The sequence below is a fragment of the Anopheles coluzzii genome, chromosome 3 (genome assembly GCF_943734685.1).
Source record: "Anopheles coluzzii chromosome 3, AcolN3, whole genome shotgun sequence".
Taxonomy (NCBI): domain Eukaryota; kingdom Metazoa; phylum Arthropoda; class Insecta; order Diptera; family Culicidae; genus Anopheles; species Anopheles coluzzii.
Window position 1 is genome coordinate 94,179,230 of NC_064671.1, and position 21,860 is coordinate 94,201,089.

Consider the following 21,860-nt stretch of genomic DNA (forward strand, 5'->3'; position numbering starts at 1 on the left):
ACGGTTTTTACTCATCCTACTAGCGACCACTCCTCCCCCCCCCCACCCCCCAACATCAATCGCCTTGTTGTTGTTTGCTGTTGAGCCGTTTGGCTGTCCCATTTAAAAATTTCACTCATTTCCCCGGCTCGATTATAATGTCAATGTTTTACTATTTACCTCCCACCGGTACCGCCCAATCACCCCCGGTGGCGGTGGTGTTGTGGTTGACTGGTCGAGACTTTTCGATTCCGGTCAACCTGGATGCGACGGAAGGAAGGGGAGAGGGGGTATGGAGTAAGGGACATTAAATATTTAATTAATATAATTAATATCGTTCACTTTATCTTTGCTTTATCTCTTTCGCACATGTCACACCTTTCCGCTCCCTTTTCCCTCCCACCGAGGACTGAAAACGGCGATAAATGTTATCGTAATTAATAGTAACAATATTGTCATCGAGCAAGCACATCCGTACACACACACACACACACACACACACACACACACAGAGACTGCTCGAGCAGTCAGCACCATTTCGGAGTAGGCCGTGGAAAATCCCGGCACACAATTATGCCATGCGGTTTTCCCGCTGTGGCGTATGTTTTTCGGTTGGGAGTGCATCTGCCACAGTAATGCGCACGACGCAATGAGCCGACGGAATGAAGTGCATACATTTAGGCGCTTAAGGGTGTATGTCGACTGATACACGATGTACTGCATATAGTTCACTTGCAAAACTAAGATTTAGCATATTGTGCTTAGGAGATCATGTTTATATGTCATTAGACTTGCATATTGTACGCACATTCATCCTTCCACTTATAGCCAATAAGGAGCGCAAACTATGAGAGCAAAATATTAAAAGAATTGTTTTCTTATCTACTCTTGTAATTGCACTTCAATAAGTTTTCGTTTTGGTAACATTTTTTATAACTTCTAGCAGTGAAGTATGCAGTAGGAACTTCACGAGGCTATATAGAAGAAGAGATTGACTATTGTAATTGCCGTAGGGTATGCAATCCATATGAATACGCTTACATTTGCTTCAGTCGACATAGCGCTTGAAAGTATGCCAAAACACGTTTAAGAGTCTCTAATAAACGCCTGAAAGTATGCAAATCTACTTTTAGTTTAGAAGACTACTTTCCTAGTGGAATAAAGTAGCGCAAATAACTATGTGCAGCTTTACCTTAAAAAAAAACATTTCAATTGTTATTAAAATTCATTTAAATTGTATTGTTTTCCACTTATTATCACAATTTCAAAACATTTAAACGTTACAATACATGACAAATGTCATCCCTGGCCGGAATTCCGACAAAATGTATCTTATGTTGTACACTTAAACCTACCTCACTTTAACCTACAAAACTATCCCCCTATCAAATACACTTAAAGCTTGTCTTACTGGTATAGTTAAAGCATTTCGTCAATTGGTTGTCTTAAAGCTCTCTGTCTCTCTCTCTCTTGGGGTTTGAAATTCGAACGACGGGGAAACCGTGTCGAAAATTGGTTACGCCGTCGGCACCACACACACACAGACACCTTTTACCAAGGTCGCCACATTTCGCCGTTCGGATTATCCTTCCCATCGCCGTCGGAGTCCTTTCGCTGCCGGCCTTGACTGCTTCCTTCGTCTTTCTTCGCTCGCTTCACTTCTGGTTGCTCCTCCCTTGCCACGTCTTCCTCCCTCTCCATGCTGACGTCTTCCTCGGCGAGCAGAGCGGACCGGGAGCGGCGGCCCGTTGGCACGAACGGTGAGCTGGCAAAGTGGTGACCCAACTTCCCCAGCCGACTCCGGCTCGGCTGCTCCTCGGGCGAGGGTGGAGTGGGAAAGATGGCCAGCAGTCGCTCCATGTTGTGTTCGGCCTGTGTGCCGCCCGTTTTTCCCAGCGGAGTTCTAAGGGTCGTTCCGGGGCCATCATCGTCCGTCCCGTCGCCCGCCGCCGGTGGGCTGGCCGGTGGGCTGGGCACGCTGAGAGCGCTCGGCGGCCGGTCCGACAAATCTTTTTCCCCCGGCTGCCGATGGACACTGTCCGGCGGGTCGCGGTGGGTTGCCCCGAGGAAGGGCGGCTGGGGCAGTGTCGCGCCACGAAGCGGCCCGAAGAAGGGAAACGGCTGGAACGGCATCGTGGAGGCGGGAGGATCGCCCATGGGAAACGGAATCCCTCCCGGGAACATGAGCGACAGGTTGTTGGCAAAGGTACGATTCAGCAGTCCATTGTGGCTGCTGGGGGTGGTGGCGGTGGTGTTGCTGCTATTGTTGTTGATGTCGTCGGGCGAATGTAGTGGAACGCCGGCAAACGACCCGAACGGCACACCGGCCAGCCCTCCAATCGCCGGGAACGGTTTGCCGGGTTGAAAGGTGAGACAGCCTTCAAGGTGCTTGCGAACGCGCGCCTTCAGCCCTTCGTCGACCGAGCCGAGCGAATCGAAGTACTTGCCAATCTCGTCGATGCACTCGCGGTAACCGTTGGCGAACTTTTCCGGCACGGTCGGGTCAACGGCCATCGCCACGTTTAGCCGGCGCCGCTCGACGTCCTGTAGATGCTTCACGGTCAGGTCGAGAATGTCCGCCTTTTCCAGCTTCGAGTGACGAACGGGCTGTATGTGTGTGTGTGTGTGTGTGTGTGTGTGTGTGTGTGTGTGTGTGTGTGTGTGTGTGTGCGTGTGTGTGTGTGTGTGTGTGTGTTGGGAGGGAAAAGCAGTTGGTTAGTGCAATCGATGGAGCGATTGGAGCAGCTGGTGGGAGCAGTGCGATGGAATACTTACGTCCTTCTTCATCGCGTCCAGCAGCAAGCTCTTGAGATCGTTCAGATAGTTGTTGATGCGAGCACGTCGTTTCTTCTCCATGATTGGTTTGTTTGTCTGCAAAACAGGAAAGAAGGATTTGAATTGAATTGTTTCATATTTTTCCATAGAGAGAGAGAAATATAAACAGATCTGTAATGGAACAATGGAACTAATGAAACAATTTCTTGGCTTTGGGTGGATTACTACAGTGATAGCAATATTTGAGGCATTTGGGTCTAGCTTGTTGATTGTATATGTGTAGTTTCACATGCCAGTTTCATTCCTTTTTTAATAGATAACGATTCCTTTGGTGATATCCTGGACTTATTGTTTAATGCATAACATGCTTCTTTAAGACGTTGGCACAATTTTCTAATTTTCAAAATTCAATTTGGCTTTCAAACGCTGAACAATGTCTCCGTTTTAACACATTTTAACATAACACAGTTTAAAACTGCAGTTGGGTAATCAAAGAGTAGCTAAAAACACTGCTAAAACCTTAAATCCATTTGAGTTTACAACACATTTGCAACATTCAACACAACGATGGAGTGCAAAATGCAAATATCTCACCTTATTACAGGGTTTCCTACGATTTATTGGTCAGTTCCCATGATTTTTTGGTGGTATCCCATAGATTTTTGGTTCGTTCCCATAATTTATTGGTATTTTCCGATTGGATATCAGTCCAATTGGACCAAAAAATTCTGGGAAACGACCAAAAATCGTGGGAACGCACCAAAAAAATATGGGAACACACCAAAAATCGATGGGAACCAACCAATACATCGTGGGAAACCCTGTATACAAACATAACTAAACGAAATAGGATTGAAACTTCTTCGTTTGCATTTTGTACAACTTTTTCACCTGAATAATTTCATATTAAACTGATTCTCATTGAACTAGACATTTATATCACACTATACACAGCCATTTTTAGTTGTTTGTCATTGTTCACAAATAGTTCTTTGTTGTTTGATTGAGTTTTCCACTTTCGCTATCTATATTTGTTCAATTCACTTTTATAACCATTTCACTCAGCTCAACATTTGGAGCTCTTTATAGCTTTTTAACATATTTTGTTAAACATATAGTCAACCTTCTTATAAGTGACACACATTTATCAAATCACTTTCACTACTTAAAAACAGTTTTTTTTGCTCATTACCTTCCGAATTTCCGCCTTTATCCTGCGCAAATAGCTCTCCGATGCGTAATCATCGTGCCGCTCGTGCGGATTCAGCTTGCTTGGATTCGCCATTTTTCGTCTGGTGTATTCACTTAGATTCTTCACTTTTCCCTTTTTTGTTTATCTTTTAATCTCCACAATGTACTCCACTTTGGTTTTGCTTTTAATCATTTATTTGGTGTTATTCACTTTTTGTTACTTTGTTGCATTTTATATTCACTTGCACTTCACTTTCTAGCTCTTTTGCTACACACAAATTGCATCAAATTTGTGTCACACTTTCAGCTAGACTCCGCCACGACCCCGACACACTCCGACACCGGTGGCATTCGAGATGAGAATGCCGGAACACAGATCCCGGAACAGTCGTCAGATCGGCCAACAACACAACACACCACGCCACACCGCGTTCCCTCGCCCCGGGCGCACATGGTCGCCACCACACACATTATAAACATTATCATGATTAACAATTTAACCAAAATTCCCCCACCTTCCCATGTGGTGTGCGTTGTCTCTCGCTCTTGTTCTAACGCGCGGCCAACCCAACTCGTACCACTCGTCCCCTTGCACGTCGCAGTCTTCCACACACAGCACCAGACGTGGGTTCGGTTCGTTGGTCTTTTCCCACGCCGTGCGACGGGACCACCTTTTCTGTTGTTGCTGTTGTTTGCCTCCTTCTCGCTTATTCCCTACGATCCAAGTAGCAGCTGACCCATAAACCTTCACGCACGCACACATGGGAGAAACGTAGCGCAAAGGGGCGAAGCGCGCTCCGCTCGGTCGTCGTCGTCGTCATCGTCAAACGTCGACAGGATGTAAACAATCTAGCAGGCGAAAGAACGGGAGCGCACAGACACACACACACACACACGCATATGTATCGCCACGGCACGGTGGGAAAAAAACAGGAGGGAGGGAACCTTATGTGTGCACTTATGCGCTGCTCTGTGGGAACTTCGGATGCCGAAACTGGGGAAAAGAAGAACGATTCTTCTTCTGCCCCGTTCTGCTTTTTCCCCCTGCAAGCAGCAGCACCAGACCAGACCAGAGGGGTCTTAAATTCCCACACTTTGCGCCACTCGTCCGGAACGTTGCGCACCAAGCACACGCAAAAGGGGGAAAGTAAAGACGAATGCCGTCGCACCTTGAAGGTCGAAGATTCGGGCAGTTTCTCACATTTCCACGCTTAGCGCCAGTGAAGAAGTGAGCCTTTGCGCGCACACGGGAGGCTTCCATCCGGTGGCGGTGAGATTTGTGCTTTTTATTTTCGGATTTTCGGTAAATCATAATTGAGATCTTGTTACGGCGCGCTCCTCGGACACGCTTATGCTTCCGTACGATCGAGTCCGGGGTTCTGCAAACAGAAGGGAGTCCCGGTTGAAGGCAGTTCGATCGTTCCGGTTGGTGTCTGTAAATGTGTCGCAAGGGAGTCGCGGTAAATGCAGCTACTGCAGGAGAAAGGGGGGAGGGAACATTAAAAGAGAAAGTCATTGAACCTTGTCACGAATGGGGCAAGTAACATGCGTTCATTTAAATTTTGAAAAATATGGAAAATTTGCGCAAAAATTAATAATGCAAAAATATTCTGTTAATCATTAAAAAAGAACTCTTCAAAAATTCTAATCTATTGTAGAACATCTTCCATAACCCATCCCAACCCATCACTCGTTCGACTGCTCAGGTTACCCCCGGTACGTGTATTGCTCACCGTAAGCAGGCTTGAGAAAGTCCACACTCAACGTTCTCACACGATGATGATGATGATGATGACGATGACGCCGTCCTACCATACCTTCGTGCCCTCTTCTCGACCCTTCCCTTTGGTGGGATCCTTTTTTTCTGCAAGGATTCCTCAACACACACGCGCCTTCCCTCGTTGCTTTGCGTTTCGTACGGTGAAGAAGGAAACCCTAAAAAGGAACACACACACACACGCCCCGTAACGCGAGCAAGCCGAAGAAGTGTGAGAAAAAAGTTAATCCTCCCCGCTGCCCGGAAGCCCTTTTCGTGTTCGGGGCGTCCGTTTTTTTCATTTCTTTTGCTTCACTTATCGTCCTCTCTCTCTCTCTCTCTCTCTCTCTCTCTCTCTCTCTCTCTCTCGCTCGCTGAAGGGAATGGCTCAATCCGGCAGGCAAGGAGATGGCAATTTAGCACCGAAGCACCAGTCCGGTGGAAGATGTTTGGTGCCTTCCGGTTTGCTTCTCTTTTGATGTGGTAACAGTTCCTACGGACGCCACACAAATATTGCGCACAAGTGGCGGATGGAGAGGAAATGGAATCGGCGTGGCCGGTGGTGGTGTTGTTGGTCAGTTGGTTGCGAGACCGACCGAGGAGTGGTAATATAATTAAATTGACGTCATTGATTCGTATTTGGTTAACTTTTTTTTAGAGCTAATGTTTGGAGGATTTGGGAAAGAAGAGATAAGTAGATGAAATGATGATTCATTAGTTAAAACAAGCAGTCAAATACAACATAAATTAACACAGGTGGGGAATGGGAAATAGATTCATTTTCAGATTCCGGGGTTTTTCCAATTGATTTCATACAAGCTGTAAAGAGATCAGTTAGGCGAACCCTGTCTTTTTGGTTGATTTGCAGAGATCAGGATCAGCGGAGTGTGTATCCTTACTCTCTCTCTCACGCTTATCGCTTACCACATGCTGCTCAAACAACACACAAAAACTCTCCCGCTTTTTGGTTAAAACATGATAGAATGTATATATTTGTAGTAAACTTTGTAGTTCATTTCCCAGCTAGCCGTTTGCTGCTCCTTCAACCGCCCCCTTTTCCCAGCACGGGCAGGCGGCAGCAAACAGCCCCCAGCCAGCAGCACCTGCTGTGTGGGACACACACAGAGAGTTTAGTGTTAATTGTAAGAAGCTTAACAGTTATGGTGTTGGAACAGAAGAGTAATAAATTCGCAAAAAGGAAACTGTCCGGCTTGCTCGCTCTCTCTCTCTCTCCCTCTGCGATCGGACAGGACGGGCCATTAACAGCAGCAACTCGAGGTGCGAAAGAGGGAAACTTTGGGGGCAGTTCAGTAATCTCTCATAGTGCTTCGTACGCTTCGTCTACTGCTTCCCCGTACGCCGCATTCGATTGCATCTCCTTCAGGAACTCGTCCACGTGGCTCTTGCGTTTGCTGCTCCGGTGATGCTTCCCGTCGCTGCCGCTGCGCCCACCTCCCCCTTCGTCCTTCTCTTTGCTCGATTTCTTCTTCTTGTGCTTTTTCTCCTTATCCTTCGACTGAAAGTGGACCAACACAAAAGGAACATTGAATATCTTCCAATATTTCTCATTTTTAATGTGTAAGGGACCTTTTTCTCTTACCTTTTTCTCCGACGAACTCTTTGATCGATTCACGGACGAGGTGGACACGACATCCTCGCCACCTTCCGGCGATCGACGCTCCTTTGTATCGATCATCGACCAGCCTTCATAGTTTAGGTTCAGCTTTTCCTTCACGCCGGGCGTAATGCGGCCCACCTCCAGCTCCACACTGGACAGGGACAGCTTCCGCGCTTCCTCAGTACCATCCTCCTCCAGCTCGGTGTATTGAGCGGCGGGCGAACGGAGCACCGGTGGTGAGGAGCGTTCTGGTTCGCTTCGGAGAGGATTCGTCACCTTGCTGCCTGCCCTTGGCTCTTCTGCCGGTTCATCGGGCGGATCAACTCCACCAGGATCTTCCTCATCGAATCTCGACACGAGCGGATTGTGACGATCGTCCTCGTCTTCATCGCTTTCGATCGCTGGCGGCGGTGACGTGACGTGGCGTCCCGCCGTATCCACCGTGTCCTCCAGGAACGACTTGTCCAGCACACCACCGTCCGGACAAAACTCATCCACATTGTCGATCTTGCCAAAGCCCGCATCGGACGACAGTGTGGCCATGGTGGCGCTGCGGGCCGGCGCCTGTTCCTGCTGCCGCTGGGGATTGAGCTTGGCCGTGTTGACGGTCGTCGTTGAAGCGACCGCCAGATGTGAGTTCCGATCGGGCACGATGATGGGATGTCCACCGCCAAGGATGATGCTTTTCGTCGGTCGAATCACGGATGGAACGGTCGGGCTGGTAGGGTGGCTGACGGTGCTTTCGCGTGCCTTCTTTTTGCTGATCAGATTATCCAGAAAGCGTCCGTAGTCGGAGTCGTCGGATTTCTGGAGAAGAGAAGAAGGTATGGTTAATAAAAAAAAGGGAACATTTGGTTGGAGTTTCCCACTCTCCCTCCCCTTACCTGATATTCATCGATCTCCAGCCGGCAGATGTCGAGATCCTGTGCGTTTTTCCTCAGCGACGCCTCGAGGGCACTCTTCTGCAGGTAGAGGAAAGGAATGCCGAAGAACTTGTGCAGCAGCCGCAGCCCGAACCCGTTGCGCATCGAGCTGTCCCCGTACACGATTTCCGCCTTCCGCTCCTGGCTGGCCGTCTCGACGAACCCGTGCACCTGTTCCGCCGTAATCACGCGATGGTGTCCCATATCACAGTGATTGCCGAGCAGCAGCACCGGAATGTCGGTCGGCACCTTGGGCAGCTCCCGGCACACGTAATCGAACGTCCACGCCTTCGTAATGTCCATCACCATCACCACACAGTGGGTGCCCTTGTACACGTCGAGAAACTCGGCGTCCAGCACGGGAATGTCGGGTTCCGCACCTGCGCCGGCCGTCGTCAGCTTCAGGTTCGTGCTCTTCTGCTTCGATTTCCCACGGTCCACCACGTCCCACACCTCCACCTTGACCACGTCGTCCGTCGCCTTGAACGACCACTGGATGCTGGCGACCTGGATCTGCTCCGTCGGCGTGTACTGCTCGATGAAGGCTTTGCCCTGCAGCCGCTCCAGCAGACACGATTTGCCCACGTTCCGATCGCCCTTGATCACGACTTTCACTGCCATGAGGGGGAGGGAGGGTGAGAAAGGGCGAGAGAAAGCAAAGGAAAGAATCAATCGATTGTTACGGGAACGCCTGCTACACGCTTGTTACGTACTGTTGTACTGGACGCCACGGGAAAATCGCTTCTTAAGCGAATCCGACATCGTCTGGCCAACGGACTCCGGTATCGACACGGTCGGGCCATCGTTTTTGTTGGCTAGCTTCTTGAAGACGGAAAACATGACTCGACTTGCGGGCGACGAGATTACGCTCCACTCATCACAAGCACACACACAATCCCTTATCGATGGAACTGTTGCATTCGGGATGACGCACTACGGGTTCCCTTGAACCCACCAAAACAGCTGGTAGGTTTTCCACCTTTGGGGCTCTAACTTTTCCACCCACCCGAATCCTGATTTTTCCTTTTGTTTACATATCAACGACTTTGTTCGTTGATCCCTTTTTTTAACGAAACACGTCAGGTGGCAGCGAAAACGTCAAAAAATGGACGCACTTTTTGACGAAACAGACGTCAAACGCGAAAAGCTTCGGTCGGCGAGAGCTTCCACCCTGTTGCCACGCTTTGCAAGTTTTGAATGTTCCGTTGAAAGCTTTACGCCACGAACCGCGTTTGAACACGCGTTGTCATCGTCTGGTCTTACATTTTTCTAGGAAATGCAACTGTGTTGATATTGAATAGCGAATATTTACAAACCACGGGCGAATATGATATCAAGAAACCGTTGAGTTTAAAAAGAAGGAGAAAATAACGACAAACAACGCCAGAGACTTGCCATGAATAATCGGAAAAATCGAGCGAACTTTCGGATATTGATCATTTTTAACAAAATATAAAAGAAATGTGCATTAGAATGCGAGTAAGTTTCGTTTATTGATTCACCTTAATGCCATTACTTATTTTGAACTGTTGCATAACACAACCGCGGCTTACAAACCACGCGCTCAGCCGAACACATGGTCTTGAAGGCATCGCTTTCCTAGATAACTCCATGTGTCCATTTTTACTAACAATTCCATTTCTACTGCACCACACCATGCCAAAGCTGAGACGGGGAGAATCTGTTCTGTGAAAAATAGAAGCAAAAAGTGAGGTTAGTACGTGCTTAGCCATTTTTTCTGTTGATTGTGTAGGGGAGCGCGCGCGTTCATTCTCACACGTTCTACATGAAAGCCGGCAAATATGACTCAGATATTTTGGACTTGGGTTTGCATCACCGTTAAAGAAAGCTCATTGGATTGGCTCTTTGGTTTCTCATCATTGTAAATTTGACCGACTGTGATGCTTCAAGAGAACGGAAGAAAACACGCGCCACACCAAAAACCACACATCACCCCGCCCCGGACGGTTTTCTCTCGACCGACACACGGACACCACACACATTTTTGTGGTTATGGCGCGTACGCGCACGCACACACACACATATTCACATGAACGATAGTTACCTTCTTTTCCGTTTCACGGTACAGCACGCCCCGCAAGCAGCAGAACATGGGAAAATAGAGAAGCCGCACGCACCACACACACACACATACAAGCGCAAGCCTCCTATGCCTGCTTCGACGAAATCTACAAGCACATGGCGGACGGGCACAGTTCATCACCCCGCCTTTTTTCTCTTCGCTGGCCTAAGTAACCGGCAACATCTCACAGTATACTCCTGTGATTTGACCATTGAAAAGTAGCAAACTCACAGGGATATACTGCGAAACATCACACGATAAGCTTACAGTTCCCCGTTCGACCACGCACACAGAATAATGAAGCCCTCAATTCTATGAAAAAAGCAATGGTGTACACCACACCACCATAACCCAAGCCGTCTGCATTTGGCGCTTCAACATTGCTACCTGCTGAGCACACGTTCAGGGAACGGGACCATGCACGCGCAGTGAAACAAAACCTAACAAAAACCACGAAACCTATGAAATTGGACTAAGGAAAAATGGTTCATTTCACACAAATCACTCGCCATTGAGGAGCCCAAATAAAACTTAATTCAAAATGAAAATCACTCCCCTACGCTCGACACACCAGCGCATCCGCCACCATGGTACAAGTGAGCGAAGGGGAAACCACGCCAAGCCTACTTGAGTGCCGAAAATGCCGACCATCGAGCAGACGCCCCGAAAAACACTCGAAATTCCCGATTCAGACCTACTTTCCTGCTCAAACGAGTTAAAATGTTCCCAAATTTAGCCCACCACCAGTTTTAACCACTTTTTACAACCAGATTCACACTTTGCCCTGACTTAACCACAACTTTTCTACGCAGCTAACGCGACACACGTCTGCTTGCACCGGAGACGAAAGCGGAAGTACAGCCGTTCGAGCAGCTGCACGACACCAATATGGTGCGAATCGAGCAGCAGTTCCCAGTCGCGATTTTCCGTGACATTTCGGCATGGAAACCCGAATAATCCCGCATCCACTGTTGACACACCGTGTCGAGCGGTTTTTATTGCTTTTCCGGTTTCTTGCACAACCGACAATTGTTAAAAAGTAATCGAATAAACAACCAAAGCGTTCCAATAACATGCTGAATTTTGATAAGGAAATTTAGTCGCGTTTTTTTTTTTTAACTTTACAGCAGTTCTAGCTAAAAGTACGGCCAACAATTCGGAGACAGAATCGACTACTGTGCGCTGCGGCCCATGTGGAGTGAATAGGATGGGATTATTTCACGCACACAAACAGTTTCTTTGCTTTGTTTACCCGATTTGAACTGAGCGTTGGCTAGAAACAGCAATCTTTTGAACGCAACGTCTTTTAGAACGATTAATTTATTCGCCGGTTTACGCTTAACAATAATTGTGATAAAATAATAAGTTAGTATCGGTGCTAGATAAAATATAAAATAAACTTTGTTCTTCCTCATCATCACACGCACGCACGCACACCCTGTGCTGGCCCCGACCCAGACTGTTTGCCAAAGGGGGGACGGAGACAACACACAGCCGGGCGGTAGAATTGGAAGCGGAATGAAAATGCTTTGTGAATCTTTGTGGAATGTAAACCCTCCTTTCTGTTGCTGTTGCTTGACAGGCTCTTACACTACTCGCCACTGCAGTACACTTGTGTCCATACCGCCGGCCGACAGAAGACGGACGCCATCGTGCATAAACTGTACCGCTGTTACGTGGCTGCTGTGTCCCCTGTAACTATGCGATAGCGACTGGAAAGGCGATTGCAAAAAGAAGACACTTTTTTAATACAAACTCTTCTCCCTCTAGCGGATTAGTTCCCTCTCTTACCTTTGGCTGCGATGCTGGGAAACTAAACAGTCGAATTTTGCCGAAATCATCGGCACAAACCAGGAACTGCTCCTCGCCGTCCTTGCACACACTGTTGATGTCCGTGCCGTCGAAATTTTCCGGCCAAATGCCGATCGTTTCAAAGCTGACCGAGCAGTTCTGGGTGGCCCATTCAAGGTTCTTTACCGTGCTTTGGCTCGTTATTTGGCGACAAAGCGTGGGATTCCCTGTGGGTGGACGAATCGAATTAAAGAAATTGATCGAACTATACACGACCTGCACGAGCACGAGAGCTTACAGTATAGTATTTCGTAGTCGCCCGAGTTCGATCGCAACACTTGACTGTCCTTGGACCAATCGAGATGTGATATGAAACTAGAATGACCCTGCAAAGATAGAGTAGTAGTCACATTAGTATAAAACTTGTTGCACGTTGCAATTCCACTTCCTCTAGCCACTTACCGTGCACTTTCCAATCTTGGAAAACCGGTGCGCCACCTTCGTGCACTGGTAGATGTAGATGCAGTTGTCTTTGGAGCCGACCGCCAGCAGATTACCGTCGGGTGAGAACTGCATGCACTGTATCACCTCCTGCCCGTCCGTGTACGTGGCCAACAGCTCCCGGGTTACGATATCGAACACCGACCAACGGCCACCGACACCGCCCGCCACAATCACGTCGCCCGCATTCGCTATCTGGACTGCGTGGATCGGTTCGCCGATGTCCTTGCTCCACACGACCGAGTGCGACAGCGAGTCCCACAGCTGCAGCAACCTGTCCCGCCCGCCGGTGACGAACTGTGCCACCTGCGGATGCGTTGCCAGCGACCACAGAATGTCCGTGTGGCCCATCACGATCGGCACGAGGCTGAGAGTAAAGTCACCGGAGAGTATGCAGTTCTTCGTCGTACCGATGAGCAGCTGCGAGCCCTTGCCCTCCGCTACGACTCGCACCGCTCCGAAGTGTGCTTCGACGATCTGTTCCGCCTTGATGTGGAGCGCGTCGTCGAACAGCAGCAGCAGTCCATCCTTGCCGCCCGTCACGAAGCCCCCATTGCGCAGGGCACAGATCGAGAACACCGGTCCCTCGTGCACCTTCTTCAGGAAGCGACTGATAACGTTGGTGCCCCGCTTCCACACGGCCAGATTGCCGCTCGAATCGCCGGTCACGACGTCGCCCGTCTGCGTGAACGAGATCGCCGTCACGTACTTGGGCTTCTCGAAGCTCTCGAACACGCCCATCCGCTTGTACAGCATGCCGTTCTGGTCGAGCGACCAAAAGGCGATATGATTTTTCCCTATCGTAATGATCTGTCCCTTATCGAGGGGGTGAAACTCGACCGCCACCACCGTATCGACCGAGCACTTGGTTTCGGTGATCTTGCGGCCGCCCTCCTTCTTCTGCCAGTCCCAGATGGAGATGATCTTGTCCGGCGAATCATCGATTGCGGCCAGAATGCTGCCACTGTCCGCTCGGCTGAAGGAAAGGCAGTTGATCGAACCGGTAAACTCGCCGCAACCGATCATGTTGAGCGTGGCCAACGAGACCGAATTCCAGATGAGGATGTGAGGTAACGAATCGCGCCCTTCGTGCCCACCGCACTGACCGCTGGCCACCAGCAGCTTGTTCGGATGGACGGCCAGGCTCTTCACGTCGTCCGTGTGCCCGAGGTAGTGACGCTGCGTGTGCTCGTCCATGTTGTACAGGATGACGACGGCTGCCACAAAGTACACCATCTCGCCGGTCGGCAGCTGGTACAGATTGGAGCGACAGTCCTTGCCGCGGTAGCCGTAGGCCCAATCGAGCCGCAAGCGTCTGTTCGGGGCCGGCTGCACCTTCGTCAGCTCGTACGTGGACAGTTGTGCTTCGGGAAGGTGAATTACGATCGGCCGTCCGCTGATGTACAGCTTCACGTACTCGTCGTCCTCGTTCTTGCGCTGCACGTACGGATGCGTTTGGCCCTGGCGGCTGGAGTTGCCACTGAGATTCAGCAGTGATTTGGCCGAAAACCTCGACATGCTGGAAAGGGGAAAGCATGGTACATACGGTTAGTGAGACAAATACGTTGACGGGCAATTTAACTACCCAGCGAATGAGTGCTTTCTAGCCGCAATAAATCCCCACAGTAGATAAGCTTCTAATGCAAGATTTGGGGCCATGCGAAAGATTAATCTTATCAATGCTAAGGCAAATAAATCCGGATCAAAGGTAGCCCTCCTAAACGCAGCCGGACATCATTGTTGCCGTACCTTCCACTGCTTCCGGTGCCGCTCGGGCTGCCGGGTGTGCTGATGAAATCTCCCGTCGAGGACCACCGCTTGCCCATGCCGCCGGACGACGCGAGCAGGGCATGGTGCGAGTTGGCCACAGCGGACGCATTCGGTTGCCGCGGCGAAGGGGACGGGGCGGGCGAGATCGAATGACTGCTCATCGAGTCGGAGTGCAGCGAGCCGTTCGAATAGTGGATGGCCTTTTGCGCGAGGTTCGTCTTTACGCGGGACGGCGAGCTGGTCACCCGCGACGGGACGCGACCGAAGCGTTTTTCATCCACGGTGGAATTTACTGAAACGCGAAATGAATAGTGATAAGGAATTAGCATGCTTTTGTTGTAAACCACCCCCCTTATGGGAGAAGGCAGCGATCCCGCGATAATAAATCATTTACGGGTTCGCTGAGTGTGTGGGTGTGTGTGTGTGTTTGTGTGGTTTTAAAAATAGCCAACTGTACACCTACGCCTCGTGAGTGTGTTGCGGGAGAAGCGAAAACTTTTGCTGGATAAACTATTCTGCCCACTGGCGGAAACGTTATCGCTGACCGTATGATGTCCGCCGCTGCCTCCTCCCGCACCGCCCGCAGCAGGCGTCCCGGTACCGCCGCGACCGCTGCCGCTCGTGCTGTTCTCGTAGCTGTTATCTATTGTGGCCAGCCGACGTAATACATCGGCCAGCGTGGACTTGAGACAGACGATCTCATCCTTGTGCTCCAGTACCTGCCGCTCGAGATCGTACACTCGCTCCACTAGGCCGGCCTTTTCGGTTTCCAGCATTTCCTCTGCAATGAAGGGAGAAAAAACACAAACACACAGCGTTCGATTAGTTCAAGGACACACGTTCACACTGACCTCGGTAATCCTACGCCTAAAAGTGGGTCAGAATGGGGTGGCAAAAGGGTATTTAAGAAGAAGAAAAACAAATTTACGCCATTCTTTGGAACCGTTCGACACATCCATCGTCTTCTTCGCGGTGTCCGCTGTTGACAACACGGGCTGTACTGCGGACATTTGGTCATTGGTTGCCTCCGCCAACCCCCTTGGCGTACGAGCGGAAGGTGTTGGTGGTGATGATTGAGCAAATACTACACACCGATCGTCGTTACACAACGCGACAACAAGCAAACACTACACCACATCGAGGGAGATGGTGATGATATGGTTGGACGCACTACGAGCAGCCCGCCAGCACTGTGAGCCACATTCTGAGCAACGCCGGTATCCGCAGGATAACGAAAACAAAACAGGACACCGGGATCACAACACAACACAAACACGTCGCCGTGCGTAAAACGGGCAGGTGACAGCCGGGCTCGCCGTCACACGCTCGTGCTTTCGGGCAGCGCCACACAACAGTCGAAGCGGGGAAAAGGACAGTCTACTTGTGAACGTATTTCCCCGTTTTTTCGCGTAGCTTGGCGGAACATGCGCGCACACTCTACTCTAATCAACCCACTACACAGCACGGTGAGGCTCGTACAGCAGCGGCGAGGGCTATGGAATTCGCTGTGATACGGCGTGCCTATAGACACCCTGCTGCTGCTGCTGCTGTTACTGCTGGACACTCCGCGCCCGTGACGGTGGTTTGTTGTGGTGGCTTGTGTGATGTTTTAGATAGGGCAGCTCGTACGTTAAGGGTGCACAGGAGAGAGAGAGAGAGAGGGCCACGACGGCGGCGGCTGCAGTCCAGTGTGTCTCTTGTTGTGTTTTGCGCTATTTATTATCACCATCGTCGCTGCTCTATCGCACTGCACAATCAAAAACTGTACAGCGATGCCGCATGTTGCCCCGTCATGTCCCTCCTTCGAGAGATAGCCGCCGGAGAGAGAGAGAGAGGGGGGAGAGAATGCCCGACAGATTGCCTCCGTTCGTGTGGGTGGACTTGGAGCTGTTTTTGGGATACTTAGAAAACGAAACGCTTAAACAAATGACAATTTGTTGTTCGCTTTTTTCTTGGTGGATGCTGCATTTGGTAAACGGCTATCAAACACACCGGCTGGCGTAGGCGTTGGTGTGGTGCTGGACCGTTCGCTACAAGTACAGAGGATAGCTAAAAAGCATGAGAGCGTGCGTTTGCTTGATACCTACTCACCTGAAAATTCATGCAAATTTTTGTATGACTTTTGAGCCCGGCTGTGGATGTTGTTGGTGGTGTTGACGCCGCTGCTGCTGTTGCTGCTGCTGACGGTGGTCGTTGACTGTGTCATCTCCAGTACCTGCTCATCCACCTCCTCCACGCTGGTGGACATTATGTGATGATGATGGTGATGTTGATGTTGAGTCGACATCATGGTGGAGCTTTTAACAATATCCACTCCTCCTTCGCCAGTCGTAGCAGCCGTTTCCTGGTCAGTTTCGTTGCTCATCGCTGTGTGCGAAACCGTTTCTTTTTTGTTGGCTCTACTAAAACACAAACACACACAGACACACACACATCCACCGGTGTTAACAGCGGCAAATAGATAAACTTTGAAGGTTGATGTAATGTTTTTTTGAGTTCCCTTCTTCAATTTCAACCCCTTCTACCACGGTGCGGCCCTTTTATGATGGATGGAATCGTTTTTTTTGGTGATCACACTATCGCTACAATCAGTGGGCGATGAGCAGCAATGGGTGATTATACTTTGATGGATCTAGTAACCGCGGCATGTGCCCCCCGAACAACTTGCGACGTGCCTCCCGTCCTTTCCTTATTATTTGATGCGTTTTTTCGTGTGTTTTTTTCTGTCGCTATTAGTTAACACATCACCGGGAAGTAGTGGCCTTCGGATTGTTTGCTTTCGACCAACTCGTCGTTGCTCGCCAGCGAAAGCTCTCCAGACCGGTCCGGTCGCTTTGCGTACGACACCAACAGAGTACGACGACGGGGCTCGCCGTTCGTATGGGCTGATGGTTCAGCTAATTCACACATCGAATGACATCATGGCATGGCCAAACATGGTGGGGCGACGAGCTGGAATACCATCACCATCATCGTTGGTCCCCCTTTCAACCGCTTTCTTCGCCACCTCGCTACCGTAAGTCTGCAAGCTTTCCGGTGGACATTTTCCGCCTCCGGACGACGGTGTGTATTATTCGGTCGTACGCCGGCAAAAAATAATAATAAAATGCCAAACGTGTACGTGTCTCGTCGTTGCCGGGCGCCGGGGTGTGAATATTAATGGCTTTTGGGGTCGATTTTGGGATGCGTTTTCGCGGCGAGCCGGGCGTTGCTTTACTGGTGATGGTGTGTGCGCAGTGATAGCATCGCGGAAATTTAGGCACGTTCGTGATTGTGTGCTGCGCGCTCGCTCTCAGGCGGATCAGGCTACCCCTTGTGCTGGTGATAACGCGGCTTCTGACCGCGAACCGAGCGGTTTGTTGTTGTTTAGATAACTCTCTCCACCTCACCCAGCGCGGCACCAGCAAAGCTTCACACAACGAAGCGAACGTTTTAACTTCACCGGAATGAATGAACCGGTCAAGGCAGGTTAGCGCGCTTATGGTTGTTGCTCTACTTTGTCACGTCACAAGAAAATTAAGTAGCTCACAATTTCCCATGCTTAAAATGCGCTCTCCTTTCCCTGAGATGAGAAGAGATGAAAACGACCCAACTCACACGCTGGTTCTGTCTGCTGGTTCGTCGCTACCGTCTTCACAGTGCTGTTGGCACAGTTTTTGCTTTCCTTTCCCTCCCCCTGACGGAGCGGGCGGGTGAAGCTTTTCCTTGCCTTTTTCCGTTGTACCGTTACCGGTATTTGGAGCTCTCCTCCTCCTTACGGAACACGCGCGCAAGAGATGCTGGTCCAATGGTGGAGAGAAACGAGCTTGGGGCTCTGCGGAATTTCGGTACTAAGTATGGGGCGTGTTTTTTTTTGTAGCGACTTCGTCGTTAGACTGCTATTAGTTTCGGCTCATTTTTTGGCAAACGGCCACACCACTGCCGATTCCGGTATTCACCACCGACGAAGAAGATGAGCACGAACTGCTGCTACTGCTGCTGCTGCTGCTGCCGGAATGTCGTACGGTGTGCGGCGGAAAGTGGGACAACTATGCTGTTTTCCAGCGACATTCCACACACCGTTCCCCCGGAACAGTCACCGTTTCGGACACGTTTGTGGAAACCCCACAACCGGGGGGGGGGGAAGCAGTGAGCAAAAAAGTATCACATACACACACAAACACACGCACTGGACAATGCTGCGACAATTGTTCGAGCTTTCGAAAGCTTGTGCTGAATGAAACACCACTCTGTAAACACTCGGCGATATGGATGCGTCTTTTGTTTTGTCACCAAATATTTACACTTAACATGCGTCGATGTTTCGCTTAATTAAGGCAACGATAGCCCTGTACCCGCTCTCTCGCGCTCCCTCCCTTGCTCCGTGTATACGTTTGACTGCAAAGCAAAGTGCACCACTTGAGAGAATGCTTCTTGATTTTATACGGCGATGGCTGGAGAGTGCTTTTTTGTCACACAAATTTGCACATGAAGAGGCCCTTTTTCTGTTTATACGCACACCGCTGAAACACAATTGACCACCTTTCCTTTCCAACGCTCCCGCAGCGAAACGACACACGATACGATAAAATTCCCCTTTTTCGGTACTCGGGCAGCTGGAGAGCCGTACGCGCAGCTAAAAATCGCGATGGCTTAGGAGAAATGCACAGTGCACTGTGTGTGCTCTATTCCCGTGGGGCGATTGAAGCTGAGTGGCGATCACACGCACACCATCAACCGAGCACCCGCTTCGCAGGTAGTGTGCGCGTAGCGGTGTGTATACGGACGCACCTTACATTGTTGTAACGCACACACCGGTAAGCGGGCAAGTTCGCTTACCTGCCCGTATGGTGCGAGCGAAAGAGCTAGCGACAGCAAGGGCTGCTCCCTTGCAGGCGGTGCTGTCTTGCTCTCGCACCACACACCATATGACATTTTCTAGCGAAGCCAAACGGCACAGGGAACAGGTGGCTTTTGACCGTTAGGGCGTTTTAAAACGCGTCTCTTTGCATCCTTTTACCGTGGAAGCTCTATTTGGCGCCAGAATCCTGTTGCAATGTGCTTCTCGCAGCCATTTTTAAACTGGTTCACCTTTCAACATTTGTCACGTGATTAAATGACCCTCACAGAACAGCGCAAGAAGGTCGGAGCGCGTGGAGTCACATGACGAGCAAGGATCACTTCAAGGATATCGCAAAGAATGTGATTTGTTTGATGAAATTCCTACCTAATGATTGCACCCGATGATACTTTATCATCTGATCGACGTCCTGGCACTTCTGCTCCCCACGAGATCCCGACGCTAGCTCTTTCTCTCTCTATCTGACGGCAGCTCAGCTTCACCCAAGTTCACAAGGTTATGCGCTGACACGGCGCGCTGACCAGCAGCCACGAATTGAGGTCACCGAAAACTGTGCTCTGTGTGTTTGCGCCGGATGAACAATTCTGCTCGGATCAACGACGTATCCCCTGCACTGCGATGCTGTTGGCGATGATGATCGTTGGCCACTGGCGCTGCGCACAAACAGCGCAAGCCATAACGGCCACGCGCAAGCCCCTGCCAAAGAGTGTATGTATTTATGGTTGAATTGAACCTCTTTCCAAAAACGGTATTGAGCGAAAACCCGAAACCCCTTTTACTTAGCTCCTCCGCCGCCGATCGCTGATCATCAGCCAACCCCACCCTTCCCGCCAATTCCTTCCCATGCACAGTCCTGCAGTTGGTTACTGCTGCTGCTGCTGGGTGTTGAATGAATTGGTTTGGCCAATTTGGCACAACATATACGCGTTGTCGAACGCGAAAAGGCGAGATGTGGTGCCTTTGCTTGCACACACATGACGCGGCCAGTCTTACCTTCCTGCTCTAGCTGCCACGCGAGCGGCCGTATCAACACGAAACCTTCCAGTTCCTCACGCACCGCTGACCTTTTGGAAGTGCGCGTGATCCATCATCATCATCAGCAGCAGCAAGCTGATCTTGGAAGGCGCTTCACGCGCTACCGGACGCCTTTGGTGATGTCAAGGTTAAGGGTCCGCCGCTACGGGCAATGTTTACTTTGGTGGGGTGTGCCCTGGGGGCAGCCACACAGCGTGATAGAGGGAAGAAGAAGTTTAAAGATTAGGTTGATGTGTGGCCCATTTTATTGACCGCCGTTGCGCGAACTCCATCGTTTATTACACATGGTTGGAAGTAATTACATCGCATCTATTGTACTATCGTCAAAGCGTGCGCGTGTGTGGACACTTTAATGGCTAATAAAGCATTGATCGGACATAATTGAATGTATTTTTTTTGGGGGGGAGTTGTACTCGGTCGTCCCACCAGCGTTGTTTTAGTAGCCTTTCCAAAATGGTACGTCCTAAGTGCGCTTGCTCTTCTTGGTGATGTTGATCTGCACGATGAAGCAACAAGATTCGCTGTTCTCGCCGGTCAGCTTCCACTTCACGTCGTAGTGTTTCTGTGGGAAGAAGTTAAATCACCAAGATGGCCTCGTGTAATGGAAGTAAAGTTATGGTTCCCTATACCGTTTACTACCTACCGGAGGGTAAGACTTCTTGATGGGCAAATCGTAGGCGTACGTTTGCCGAGTGCCGGACACCGTGGGACACTTGGTAGACTTGCAGGCTGCCGTGTCCATGCCAACGAAGGGCAGATCAAAGTTTGGCTGAGTCCAGGACACATCGGCAGTCAGCTCGTTTGCGACAAACTCTGAAACGACAGAACGAAGCAGGATGGAACCAGATTAAAACGACTGGACATTGGAGTGGTTCTGGACATTGGTCGTCGCACATACCGGGGGTAAAGTCGAACGATATGCTAACGTTCGTTCCACGGTACACGGTGCAGGCAACTCCTTCCGCCGCTTCCGGGCAGGGTGAGATCGAAACCTCATGGATTGTACATTTCTCTGTTTTTGTTGTCGGAAATGAAATGGAATTAACGTACAAAAAACTCTTGTAGGATTGTGAATTTCTGAGGCACTCTACCTTCACCGGGACATTTCTTAAAGTTCACTACTTCTGCCCAAGCCACATTGAGGCACAATGCCACAATAGCGACTGTTTGAAAGTACTTCATTTTCACTTGAGAAGGAACACACGGACTCACGCCAACAGTGATGCTGCTGCTGCTAGCAATCAGTAAAGACTGACATGGCAGCCAACAGATCATCAGCGAGGCAGATGGCGTTGTTCAGAGTTCCGAACCGATCGTTTGTCTTTCCAATGAATTGGCCGTGTGTTTGGCGTTCTCTTATCAGGATCGAGCTGCAGCGCAGGCGTTAATCGCTTTCCTGTAATCAAATGAGGTCTTGCGAGCAAAAGGCGATCGCGGGCGATGGGCACCGAGGAAAGGTTCCACTTTTTGAGTGTTGGAATATTTGTAAGGTCAATGGCTGCTGGATTCAGATCTTGCGTTGCGATTCGTGAGGAAGGACAGTGTGTATTTTGACAAAAAACGTTGCTGTGATATTCACCAAACGAAAGCGATGGGCG

The 21,860-nt window shown here is 50.1% G+C and overlaps 4 protein-coding genes across 7 annotated transcripts; all 4 read right to left on the reverse strand.

Moving 5' to 3' along the window:
- Positions 1–1,229: 1,229 nt before the first annotated feature.
- Positions 1,230–6,386, reverse strand: LOC120959606 (protein deadpan-like). The gene is made up of 3 exons (XM_040383104.2): positions 3,947–6,386; positions 2,755–2,850; positions 1,230–2,586 (listed from the first exon to the last, which is right to left on the reverse strand). Exons 1-3 carry the CDS (start codon positions 4,037–4,039, stop codon positions 1,531–1,533), a joined length of 1,245 nt encoding a protein of 414 aa, XP_040239038.2. The 5' UTR covers positions 4,040–6,386; the 3' UTR covers positions 1,230–1,530.
- A 276-nt stretch (positions 6,387–6,662) lies between these two features.
- Positions 6,663–9,310, reverse strand: LOC120957607 (rab-like protein 6). The gene is made up of 4 exons (XM_040379895.2): positions 8,956–9,310; positions 8,204–8,856; positions 7,302–8,126; positions 6,663–7,217 (listed from the first exon to the last, which is right to left on the reverse strand). Exons 1-4 carry the CDS (start codon positions 9,080–9,082, stop codon positions 7,020–7,022), a joined length of 1,803 nt encoding a protein of 600 aa, XP_040235829.2. The 5' UTR covers positions 9,083–9,310; the 3' UTR covers positions 6,663–7,019.
- Positions 9,311–11,627: 2,317 nt separating this feature from the next.
- On the reverse strand, positions 11,628–19,954 carry LOC120955161 (echinoderm microtubule-associated protein-like 2). Of its 4 annotated transcripts, none has more exons than XM_040375727.2 (7): positions 19,594–19,954; positions 14,851–15,168; positions 14,367–14,679; positions 12,579–14,136; positions 12,415–12,502; positions 12,117–12,343; positions 11,628–12,037 (listed from the first exon to the last, which is right to left on the reverse strand). In XM_040375727.2, the coding sequence occupies exons 1-7, from the start codon at positions 19,622–19,624 to the stop codon at positions 11,912–11,914; spliced, it is 2,661 nt and encodes an 886-aa protein (XP_040231661.1). In that variant the 5' UTR covers positions 19,625–19,954; the 3' UTR covers positions 11,628–11,911. The 4 variants fall into 4 exon arrangements, with proteins under 4 accessions (XP_040231661.1, XP_040231658.2, XP_040231660.1 ...); XM_040375724.2 differs by lacking the exon at positions 19,594–19,954 and adding an exon at positions 16,479–19,084; XM_040375726.2 differs by lacking the exon at positions 19,594–19,954 and adding an exon at positions 15,480–16,437.
- Positions 19,955–20,484: 530 nt separating this feature from the next.
- Positions 20,485–21,552, reverse strand: LOC120955163 (MD-2-related lipid-recognition protein-like). Its single transcript, XM_040375734.2, has 4 exons — positions 21,354–21,552; positions 21,161–21,274; positions 20,906–21,075; positions 20,485–20,824 (listed from the first exon to the last, which is right to left on the reverse strand). Exons 1-4 carry the CDS (start codon positions 21,535–21,537, stop codon positions 20,726–20,728), a joined length of 567 nt encoding a protein of 188 aa, XP_040231668.2. The 5' UTR covers positions 21,538–21,552; the 3' UTR covers positions 20,485–20,725.
- Between the last annotated feature and the right edge of the window lie 308 nt (positions 21,553–21,860).